The sequence below is a fragment of the Danio rerio genome, chromosome 6, assembly GCF_049306965.1.
Source record: "Danio rerio strain Tuebingen ecotype United States chromosome 6, GRCz12tu, whole genome shotgun sequence".
Taxonomy (NCBI): Eukaryota; Metazoa; Chordata; class Actinopteri; order Cypriniformes; family Danionidae; genus Danio; species Danio rerio.
In genome coordinates, this window is record NC_133181.1 from 60,300,973 (window position 1) to 60,314,013 (window position 13,041).

Below are 13,041 nucleotides of genomic sequence, written 5' to 3' on the forward strand. Positions count from 1 at the left end.
AAACATGGAGGTTCCTTTGTTTTCATTCTGGCTTGTTGCAGGAGCGAAGGACGTATCTCTGTAAACCAATAGCGTTCAGCTGCGTGTCTAGCTCTGCCTTTTGGTACCCTTGGGACACTTTGCAAAGGATACCAAAAAAGTGGTACGGTACAGTTGGGTTCGGTACACCTTTTGACAGTGGAAACGGCCATAAAAGTGTACCGAATACCGCACCACGCAGTGGAAACGGGCCACTAAATCGAGTAAAACCAATTGCATTAAAAGCAACAATTTGACTTTACAAAAATGAATGCTTAGTTGTTGACAGTATGCTGATGCTGTATTTTTAAAAAGTGTATTATTTTGATATCATTTTAGTATAGTTTTTTATTAATGGTCTCATTTTTTTTTTTTTTTTTTTTGGGAGGGGGTAATCATTTTTATAAGTAACTATGACTATAACTATCTAATATGTCTATAAATAAGCTTTATTTAATTTGTAGTTAGATTTTGTCTTTTCATAACTGTAATATTGTGTGCATTCATGCATGTCTTTGAGCTAATATTAACCTTTTCATTTGAAATGCATGAACATGAAAGTGAATAATTAATTGTAAATAAATTAGTTTAGCTTCAGTCAGATGAGGTTCTGGATATAAAAGTCCTATTTTATATGAGTGCATTTATTTTAAAGTTGGTTTTATGGTTTAATGCTGTTATTAAAGCACCATACCTGAGATATCCATGAAGGAAAACATTCATAAAAAAGGTACCAGTGCCAGTAAATCACTGGATGCTGACTGCTGTTCGATATATTTAGTACAGAATATAAAGATGTGATTGAAAACACAGTCAGGTTAGAGTCTAGTGGGTAAAGACGAGCATATTATATGACCAATAATAAACTGAAACCTTCCAGTCTCCAAAACAGCGTATAAATAAATCACAGGCTCATATAAGCTGATATCCGCACAAACACTGAAGAGCCACAAACATGAGCAGATTGTGGTAAAAAAGCAGAGCTGAAAGTCCACTGGAGAATGTAAAGGATGCATATTTTAGTTTCTGATATTCAGTTCCTGCTCTTCTTCATTTCAGATTATTTTTCTCAGCATCTTGGAGAATATCTGGACGTTCTGTCAGCGTTAGAGAAACTGAATGTCGCCGTCCTGAAGGCCATGGACAAGACCAAGGAGGTGAACCAGGCTATTATTATTCTCAAAATTAAATTAATTTAGTTAAATTTGTTATCAGCTTAGTCTTTTTATTAATCTGTCTTTAGTGCGTGTCCGTGTCAAAACAATATAATTTTTTTACAAAAAAGTGTTTTTTTTTCTAAAGAAATCCTGTTTAGAGCAATATTATAGACGTTTTACATTTTAACTAACGTGGTTCAAACAATGGATCTCTGACAAAGCAGCAATGGTTTTGGGAAACATTCGTCACTTCATGGTTCTTTTCCCAAATGATGCATTGTACTTTAATAGTTCAGCTACGAGTTACTTCGTTTGTATTTTATTTTATTTTATTTTATTTTATTTTATTTTATTTTATTTTATTTTATTTTATTTTATTTATTATTTTTTATTTTATTCTTTTTTTGGCCCAGTGATATGTTATTAGCTTTGACTTAAATTGTAGTTAATTTAAATTGTAAAATTATTGTAAAATTATAGTTATTTTAAATAAAAAAATATTTATTAATTTAAATTATTTTACTTTAATTTAAAGTTTTAGTTTGATGTACTTCTGTATTTTTGCATTGTTTTATTTTAAATAGATATTTTTTAATGTAGTTTGTATTATTTTTTACTTTAGTTTTAGTTTCTTTATTATAACACATTAAACTAAATGAAAAGTTTTTGTACACACGTACTTATAAATAAACAAAAAATGTTGCTTTTTGTTTCTTTGCTTGTTCAATTTTATTTTTGGTTAATCATAATGCTGTTATCCCAAAAAAAATAATATTATAAAATATATAAACAATTAAAAAAAATACTAATTTAAAAATACAACAATAATAATAAAAATAATAATATTAATAATAATAATAATAATAAATGCATTAAAACTGAAATAAAAGTAAAGTAATGTGGAAAAATATGGCTAAAACTAAGCTAAAATATTAGTAAATAAATAAATCAAATGCTAGTGCAAAATATAAATAAAAACTGTAATATTATATAGATAATAGTATAAATATATAGCATAAATATAGTTTATGATACTGTAGTATAAATATAGCGTATAATAGTATTATTTAATTATATAGCATTTAATAGTATTATTTATTTGCGGATGTGAATTGCATTATGGGATGTTAATCTCTGCTCTGACGACTTTTGATGTTGAAAATTCAACTCTACAGTTTAACAAAGGGACTTTTATTTTAGTCGTTTGAAATAATATAATGCATAAGAAATAAGATTTAGAGAAATAAGTCTGTAAAACTTTTTTGCTGTTTGTTTATTATAGAGTGGGCTTTAATTCAGTTTTCAGCCAGTCATCATTTGTTTGGATGTCCCCTGAGTGTTTCATCAGCAGTCAGTCAATAGTGTGTGTGTAATTCTGTGTTGAGAAACACTGCAGGATCAAACACCATGACATTCAGCAGATGCGGAGGTGACAGAACAGCGGTGTGTGTTGATTCTGCATCACTACGAGTGTTTTCCTCCACAGGACTACCAGGGGTCATCAGTTCTGGGTCAGTTTGTGACCCGTTTCATGCTGAGGGAGACGTCCAGTCAGCTGCTGTCTCTCCAGATGTCCTTGCAGTGTGCAATGGAGGCGGTGGAGGCGCAGAGTAGCACCACTCCGTCAGTAACACAAACACATGCATAGAAATACCCACATACACACACACACATTTACACACCCACATGCATATACACACACACATGGAGATTCATTCATTCATTTAATTCAACTTAGTCCCTTATTCATAAGGGCTGGCCACTATTCCAGCTTGTGTTTTACGCAGCAGATGCCCTTTCTGCTGCATCCCAGTACTAGGAAACACCCACACCCGCACATTCATACACTAAAAACAATTTATTTAATCAATTCATCTATATCGCATGTTTGGACTGTTTTTATTTTGTTTTGACTATTTGTTTTCAAATTCATTTAGTTTTAATTTACATTTAAATTTAGTCATTTAGCAGACGCTTTTATCCGAAGCAACTTACAAATGAGGACAAGGAAGCAATTTACACAACTATAAGAGCAACAATGAATAAGTGCTGTAGGCAAGATTCAGGTCTGTAAAGTGTAAGAAGCAAAACATTAGTAATGTAAGTTTTTTTTTTTTTTGTAATACAGTTAGCGGTAGAACCAGAGAGGCAATTGCAGATTAGGAAGTGTAGTGGAGACTAAATAGTTGAGGTTTTAGTCGTTTCTTGAAGACAGCGAGTGACTCTGCTGTTCTGATGCAGTTAGGGAGTTCATTCCACCAACTGGGCAGATTGAATGCGAGAGTTCGGGAAAGTGATTTCTTCCCTCTTTGGGATGGAACCACGGGGCGATGTTCATTCACAGAACAGGAGCAAGAAGGAGCAAAGCCAGAGGTCGCTTTGTAGGCAAACATCAGAGCTTTGAATTTGATGCGAGCAGCAACTGGCAGCCAGTGCAAACGGATGAGCAGCGGAGTGACATGTGCTCTTTTAGGTTCATTAAAGACCACTCGTGCTGCTGCGCTCTGAAGCAGCTGAAGAGGCTTGATAGAGTTAGCTGGAAGCCCGGCTAGTAGAGAGTTGCAATAGTCCAGTCTGGAGAGAACAAGAGAACAAGGAGTTGAGCTGCATGTTCAGATAGGAAGGGTCGGACGTTGCTGATGTTATAGAGAGCGAATCTGCACGATCGAGCAGTTCTAGAAATGTGGTCAGAGAAGTTTAGTTGGTCATCAAACGTTACTCCAAGGCTTTTCAACATTTTCACCAGTTGGTTTTGTATGTACACAACACAGTTTCAGTTCTAGTTTTTTCATCCTCATAATATCGTTTAATTAAAATAAAGCATCAGCAAATTAATCTGTCTTGACAGTCTCTACAAGTGAAGGAATTATCTACACACAATATGAATTCACAATTAGAAAAATACCACAAACTATAAAACACTATTCATGAAAATACTTAAATAACAAACAAATCCAAATGCCTAACGCACGCAGGCTGCACACCAGACCAGCTCAGCTCGATGACGTATAATGTCTCCAACACCGCCTGCAGTCCCATTTAGCAACTTTATAGCAACCGTCTTTTTAAAGAAGCATAACCAATTAAATAAATCAAGAGTGTGCTGTAACTGATGTCGTAGAGTAAAACGTGAAAGTATCTTGAGTGTGTGTTAGCCATGAACCTTATTTAAGCAAATTAATCGAAATCCCATTCAAAATACCCACTGACTATGAGACAAGGGACCTGAAACTGATAAAATGCTAGCTCACTTCCAGATTTTTTGCATTCAAATTGGCATCATAGTTCCCCCACTCTATAGTGAAATCGGCTAATCATTGCATCCCTAATTCTGTCCCAGTTAAAATCAATGAAAACATAGAAAGTTATTTAAATTGAAATGCCATTTTCAGTTCCATTCTAAACACACACAGTCTATTTATATAAAGCGACTTAACATGACAACCTACTTTTTTTAACCTATTTTTCTATATAGATAACTCAAACAGTTCTCATGTGGCATCATTAGAACCAAGAGGGACCTTCTAAAACATTTTTAAAGCACTGTATTTCCTCAGCCCACAGTTTTTTAGTGGACTCAAAACCACTGTTGCGAAACTTCGAAAAACCTAAAAATAACTCCTGATATGAAGAAGTTTCTGTTTCCCAAAAGAGCAGCAGAGAATCACTAAAGATGCTTTATTAGTCTCTGAGATCTTCACCTGTCTCCGCATTTAATATATCTGTGAGAGCAAGAGGGAGAAACGCTGAGAACAGATGAAACGTGTAATGCTTCCTTCATGAAGAAGCACATTCGTCTTGTTTATCCGTAGGGTGTTTTCTTCTTCACAAGCTGCTGTCACAGAAAACATGCCGTATCCTCTGAAGACTCATAATGCGACAGAACAGCAGGGAAATGTTTGCATATGTTTTATTTTTCCTGCTGCTAATCGCTCAATAAGTGAGAACGTTTCTGCCGTTGTTTCTCTCTGACTGTAATTCCCATTTGTCAAACAAAAAAGCTCCATTAGGAGGATTTCATAACTTGACTGCCTGAGCAGCTCAGCTTCCCATAAACAGCAATAATAAAGAGTTTTATAGCGCAGGTGAACATAAAAATCTCTGTTAATGTTGTGGCTTAAGGATTACAATTCCTGCAGAAGTTAACTTCAGATTCTGTCACAATAACATTTTATAAAACCCGAATCTTTTATATAAACTTGAAGGCTGGTCCCTGTATGAACAGAGTAGAAGTCTGGTTCGCATATTATATACATATATGCATATGAAATATATATTATATATATTATACATAATATGTTGCATAATAATATCGTCATTGTATTCATTTTTTTTGATAAAATCTTTATTTACGTTACATGTATGAGCATGGGTCACGAGTTAACACGACTCCAAAGGCACAGGTAGACATGAGTCTAGAACTAAGAAAAAACATGGTTTGAGCAACTGATGAAGCATCGTTTAGTCTCAGAGAGCTATTCTATCAGCGGGAGAGTTTGTAGAAACACGTTAACGCGAGTACATGTAACTAAACAACATGTAAACATGTTAACATCGATGGAAACATGTCAACACGGGTCCACAACCACAGCAAGGCACGTTTTAATTGACAAAGATATTAAAACAGACCGCTTCGTTTGAAGATCTGAGTAGCTCAATTAGATAAGTTGATTGCCACGAGTGCTAAACCTTTTCACTACACGGGTTCGAATCCTGTTGAAGACGTGTAAATTCTAATTATATTTTTAGATTTATTTTGGTTATATACTGTTCTACTACACAGATATTAAAATCAATAATGCACACAATGACACTGACACCAACTAATAAGAATCTTTATTTGGTATGGACATGTTTTGTTGCTGTGAAAAAGTGACGAATCTGCCAATCTGCAAACGTGAATAGCTTACATCTGGAAAGGGACACCAGTTAACACGGTCACCAGTTAAACCGTAACACCGGCAATAAGTCAGATTAGTTTCTCTAAGTCTTCACTGGAATCAAAGCATTGGATTCTTGCTATGTTTTTGAGATGATAGTATGCTGATTTTGTCACTGCTTTGACATGACTATTGAAACTCAGATCTGACTCCAGAGTCTGACCAAGATTCTTGACCTTATTTTGTGTTTGACCCTTAGAGCCAAGGCACGTATTCACCTTGTAAACTTGTTAATTTTATAAATGCATTGGCAGAGGGTGTCAATGGGGCTGAAGTCATGAGTCAGTACGGCTAAGTATATCTGAGTGTCATCAGCATAGCTGTGGTAGGAGATTATTTCTCATTATTTGGCTCAGAGGGAGCATATGAAGGTTGAACAAGAGAGGTGAATTCTGAACCTTGTGGGACTCCATTTGTTTTGGGTGTGCACCTTGACCTATGGTCACCTATATTGACCAACCCAAGCTCATTCTGGAAAAGTAGCCCCGCGGACGTTTCTGGAGACCGCGATTTACGTGGCCGGAGGTACGTACAGCCGCGTTTAGTTTTTTTCGACCGAACGCTGCGGGGCGCCGGCCCGACGGCTCGTCTCTGAGTGGAGGGCTTTCCCGATGCAACCAGTTTGTTCGCTTAGCTCACAGCGTTACGTCGGCGGAGCGGAGGCCTCGGAGAAGGAGAAGGAGCTGGCCGCTGGGCAGTGGCGCAAAAAGGGGGTATGCAGTATATGCGGCGCATAGGGGCGCCACACATGGGGCGCCATTGTGCCAAAACTATTTTTGAAATTATCCATATTAAAAGTTTCAATATATATATATATATATATATTATATATATATATATATATATATATATATATATATATATATATATATATATATATATATATATATATATATATATATATATTTGTTAAAAATGTTTATTTAGCATTTTATATGGTATAATATTGTATTTTATTAAATTAAAAAATCATTTCACCCCCTTTTCCCTTTTTTTAGCTACAAACAAAGTTATAACATTTCAATTAAATAGAACTTTTGCTTGTTTCTGTTTTTTTTTTTTTTACACTAAACATTTGACTGTCTTTTTTATTTAACTTTTAGCAGTTTCAGTCAATTGCAAAGACAGACCTTACACTTCTCACAGTATGCATGTGAGAAGTAATTGCAATGTTCTTTTGCCCTTTAGGACTCCCATGTCTATCATTTTGTTTTGACAAATGTAGTTCAAAAAGTCCAAAAGCAAGGCTAGTCAAGGTGATATAATCATTTAGTGAGGGAAAATTAAATTGAGAAGAAATTTGGGGTGGTATGAGATGCATTTCTTTGCGACTCAACATGCTTAATGTAATTATACCTTTTACTACTTCATACTATTTCAGTTGTGTTCAGAACTGCGAAACTGTATTTTTTGAAGCATATTGATATGAAAAAATATCTTTAATTTATTGATGGAAATATTTTCCACATTTTATCACTTGCCAGTTATAAAATTTAGTTGGATTGAAGGGGGGCGCGCAAAAGTTGAAGCCGCATACCCATCAGCAAATGTGCAGTTGCGCCCCTGCCGCTGGGACGACGACCAGGATGGAGTCCGGGGAACAGCGGTTCCGGAAATCAGGTAATATGAAAAACAGAATCCGAAAAATAAGGGCGAGAACGCGGCGGGATCCGAAAACGCGGTCGAAATCGAAGACGAGGGCTTTTGCTTTTTTTTTTTCTGGACGGCTTTTGCAAACCGTCGCTCGGGTTTAGTGAAGGAGGAGGAGGAGGAGGAAGAGGAGGGCGGCCGGGTCGGTCGATCCAATGGCTTTTCGCGAGAGACGCGCACAGCGGTCTCTCGCGGAGCCGCAAAAACAAAAAACGCTCGAATACGTACCTCCCGGGACGTGTCTCGCGGTCCGCAGAAATGTCCGCGGGGCTACGTTTCCACAATGAGCCCGGGTTGATATTGACATCGTAATCTCTCCCTTCAAGGTAAGATCTGAACCATTTGAGGACCATTCAAATCTAATCAAAGTTTGGCCGAACAACTATTTAGCTTCTCTTATGAATGAATCGGTGCTGCATATTTCAGATTCCTCACAGCTTCAGTTTGCTACGGAAAATCGATAGATAAATGCAGAATGTCTCCAGCTTGTTCCCACGTTTGTGAATGTTACATCAGAAGTGTCCCCTGAAGGGAACATTGATGGCGACTGTGCTGATGATAATAGCAGAAATGGGTCAACAACAGCCTTGAGAGGGGCTTCTGACTCATGTGAGCATATGTGTGTGTGACGTCAGCCGGGTTACAGCGCTGACAGGGTTATTTACGTTCAGCGATATTCACTTGTGCTAATCAATTCCTGGCAGTAAAGGCAGAAATGCAGACGCCGTGTTCTTTCACTGCTGCGCTCCGTCAAATCTGCCATCCGCTCGAGCGCTCGCACTGAATATCAATAAAGAGTCACTAAAAACAACAAGCAAACACATCCAGTTTTTAAAGAGCACCTATTATGCCAAAAAATCACTTTCATAAGGGGTTTTAACACAGTGGTGTGGCAGCAGTGTGTGAATATAGCCAGCGTTTAATGATAAAATATATTAATTCTCTTTTTTCTAATCAGACTTGATACAATCAGTCTGCAGAAACACTTTGATTGACATTCTCCCTTTGTACGTGTCATCAGAGGGGGAAAGCCCCGCCCACTAGTGACCATCTCTCCCTCATTAACATTAATAGCCCTGAGTGAGAAGCAGCCGTCCGCCCTGAAAGTTTTTAAACTAATTTTTAATCAGTTGCTGAAAATAATAGCAGGCAGCACGGTGGCGCAGTGGGTAGCGCTCTCGCCTCACAGCAAGAAGGACGCTGGTTCAAGCCTCGGCTTGGTCAGCATTTCTGTGTGGAGTTTGCATGTTCTCCCCATGTTGGCGTGGGTTCCCTCCGGGCGCTCCAGTTTCCCCCACAGTCCAAACACATGAGTTTTGATGTGCGAATTAAGCGAGTAAACTCAAATGTTCAGCCATCAATTTACGCACAAATATCGCGATTTATCCGCGCTTTCTGAGTCTGGTGTGAACAGAGCATAAGAACACGTTCAACAGCCTTCAAATGTTAGCGGGGAATGGACGTTTTTAAAATTTCAGTATTGATTGGTAATGAATTCCGGTCTCGTGACAACCCTAGTTAGGATTAGGCAATATTTGGCTGAAATACAAACTCTGTAATCTGAGAATGCAAAAAAAAAACTAAATGTTGAGAAAATCAACTTTAAAGTGGACCTATTCTACAAGATGTAAAACAAGTCTCTGATGTCTCTTGAATGTGTATAGCAGGGCTATTCAATTAGTTTGGCATGGGGGCCGGTTCATGAAAAGCATCCCAAACGAAAGGCCGGAGAGATGTGACTACCTATATGAGTGATGACACAACAGCATATAAGAGCCCATATGCTGTATATATTTGCTCCTTAAGACACCCATGTTGGCTTTTTCTACATTAAAATGTTAATATATTGCATTTTGAAACTACATATTATTACTGTAGTGTACAAAGGACTTTTTACAAACATTCAAATGTTGTATTTCAGAGCACAACAGAAGCAGTGCATTGCTGCAGTAGGCTTCTTCTACATTTAGACACATTCATATGCTTGAACTGCACAACAATTAGTAATGCAACATTATAGATTTTGGTTGTACGATTATGAAGTTTTAAGAATAATCGTGGTTTCACGGTTATCACGTCTAATGTAAATTCAAGCTTTATATTAGGTAAGTAGCTATTTAGATTAACTGTTGTTGTCATCTGCATTCATGCATACATTCATTCATTCAATTTCTTGTCTGCTTAGTTCATTTATTAATCCAGGGTAGCCACAGCGGAATGAAGCACTAACTTATCCATTTTTTATGCAGCGGATGCCCTTCCAGCCGCAACCCATCTCTGGGAAGCATCCATTCACACACACACTCATACACTACGGACAATTTAGCCTACCCAATTCACCTGTACCGCATGTCTTTGGACTGTGGGGGGAACCGGAGCACCCAGAGGAAACCCACGCGAAGGCAGGGAGAACATGCAAACTCCACACAGAAACGCCAACTGAGCCGAGGTTCGAACCAGCGACCCAGTGATCTTCTTGCTGTGAGGCAACAGCACTACCTACTGCGCCACTGCCTCACCCTCATGCATACATAATCATTTTAATAATAATTTTTCTAACATATCTTTTGTTTGCATCGCACTGAAAGGCGCGCACAACTCTCACCGTGAGATGTTTTCTACTGCGTGCGCCCAGAAAGTCGCAAGCACATGGCTCTGCTGGCGCCCGCATATTGTCATATATTCTTACATTAGAAATAACAAACCTGCAAGTGTAAAAGACGTGATATGGTAACGGCCTCTGCTATAGATAATCCTGTGTGCGTGCGTATTAGCCTCGGTGTACTTTAAACTTAAAACTAGCGCACAGGCAACTTGGCATTTTGCAGCAGTTTCGTTTCGTTCCGTGCAACAGAAATGCGGCTTAGAGAAGACTTTACGATTATTAAACTGTGACGAATTAAAGTGCGGTTAATAGTGAAATCGGCTAATGGTTGCATCCCTATTAACGATATCAGTGCATTGTACAAATAACCTTTTCTAAAAACATGTTTTCGGCTGCCCGCACCACTCGCTTATGATGACTCGCGCTCTGTGCAGCCTTTAACTGCAGCTGGTGCTGTTATTGAACAGACGCACGTAACTTCAAAACTATAGCGGCCGTTTGTCGACTGAACTAAATTTATTTTCGATGTCTTGGTCACACTGTTTGAAGGGCCGGAACAAAGTGCCTCGGGGACCGGATTCGGCCCGCGGGCCGCCAATTGAATAGCCCTGGTGTATAGTGAAGCTGAAAACTGACCCTTTTAGGCTTTGAACTCAATTATGTCGTTTTGGTGACTGTCACTTTAAATGCAAGGGAGGAGCTACAAATGTGTCAGCATAGTGGCAGATCATAGATATATACACTAGATGTCGCCTGGCCTATTGTTGTCTATTGGACAGAATGCGTCAATAGCGCCGCCATCTTGGTACAGGGTAGCGCTCCTTTGAAATGAATGCGGGACCCAGGTACAGTGGAGGACTGTGTCCATCCAAAGCCAGAGATATTCACATATACACATATATCTATGATCGGGAGTTTTCCTGGATGTTAGTGTGTATTTTTTTTTTCTAATTACGAAAATTATAATTTTACATCACTTTTCTACATTGATGGATCAGTGATCTCACGGGCATTCCTGACAAAAAGCTTGTGTTTGTGTGTACAGAAATGTACTATTCACCCTCCCTGTTAAATGTGATTGAATCATGTCCTGAAACACAGCTCCTCTCCTGCTTTCACTTCTCATACTGACGGAGGGAGCGATTCGTTTGTGAATGAATACCCCGAATGACTCTTTCACTAGCGTTAGCTGACAATAATACAAGTTTCTGGCAGCGCAGCATCTCGTTGTCATATTTATTTTGCATTGTTTGCTGATTTTATTCAACAAAACTAGCATAAGCCAAGTGTTTAGTGCGAGTTGGAGCTGCTTTGCCGTATGGTGAATGTAGTAAGAGACTGTTATCATCAATAACGTTACCTGATTCGCGCAAAAGTTCAGAACATACAAAAACAGAAAAAAAACTTAATATTACCTATGAAATGTTCTGCCTTTGTGCTTTGTTTTCTTTGTTTGCTCGTTACTACACTCGTAGACAGCGCTAAAGTCCCGCATCTTCACGTAATAACACTGTCTTGTCTAGTGCGGTTGAATGACATTTGTCCTGGGAGCACTGTACCAATGTGGCGGCGCTATTGACGCATGATGAGGGTCCATATGCGATATCTAGTGTATATATCTATGGTGGCAGATTCAACAAGAAGATTAATGTCCTATGCTTATGAGGGAGAGATGGTCACTAGCGGGCGGGGATTTCCCCCTCTGATGACACGTATCCACCTTATTCTTCGGCGACGAGCGGGCGCAGCCATTCAAATATTTTTGGCTCGAGACTTCCGGTCTCATTCACTCCCATTCATTTTTAGACATTTAAAACTGCTCGTTTCTCTGTTTGATGTTGCAAACTGATATTTCCTTATTATATTACTGTACTTGGTCTATATACTCATCCAAACATTTGTATGTAGAGCAAGTACTTTGACCGTTTTCTGCCGTTTATTATTCCTAGTCATTTACATTTACATTTAGTCATTTAGCAGACGCTTTTATCCAAAGCAACTTACAAATGAGGACAAGGAAGCAATTTACACAACTATAAGAGCAACAATGAATAAGTGCTGTAGGCAAGTTTCAGGTGTGTAAAGTCTAAGAAGGAAAGTATTAGAATTTTTTTTTGTTTTTTTGTTTTTTTTAGCACAGTTAGTGGTATATCCAGAGAGGCAATTGCAGATTAGGAAGGAAAGTGGAGACTAAATAGTTGAGTTTTTAGTCGTTTCTTGAAGACAGCGAGTGACTCTGCCGTTCTGATGCAGTTAGGGAGTTCATTCCATCAACTGGGCAGATTGAATGCGAGAGTTCGGGAAAGTGATTTCTTCCCTCTTTGGGATGGAACCACGAGGCGACGTTCATCCACCGAACGCAAGTTTCTGGAGGGCACATACATCTGCAGAAGCGAGAGCAGATAAGAAGGAGCAAAGCCAGAAGTCACTTTGTAAGCAAACATCAGAGCTTTGCATTTGATGCGAGCAGCAACTGGCAGCCAGTGCAAACGGATGAGCAGCGGAGTGACATGTGCTCTTTTAGCTTCATTAAAGACCACTCGTGCTGCTGCGTTCTGAAGCAGCTGAAGAGGTTTGATAGAGTTAGCTGGAATCCCGGCTAGTAGAGAGTTGCAATAGTCCAGTCTGGAGAGAACAAGAGCTTGAACAAGGAGTTGAGCTGCATGTTCAG

The 13,041-nt window shown here is 38.5% G+C and overlaps 1 protein-coding gene across 1 annotated transcript in view; it reads left to right on the plus strand.

Moving 5' to 3' along the window:
- Positions 1-13,041, plus strand: part of necab3 (N-terminal EF-hand calcium binding protein 3) — an 80,053-nt gene that overhangs the window by 52,028 nt on the left and 14,984 nt on the right. Inside the window, exons 5-6 of the mRNA XM_005168786.6 lie at positions 1,078-1,175; positions 2,662-2,798. Of these exons, the coding sequence (XP_005168843.2) occupies positions 1,078-1,175; positions 2,662-2,798 (235 nt within the window). The remainder of the gene's footprint in view (positions 1-1,077; positions 1,176-2,661; positions 2,799-13,041) is intronic.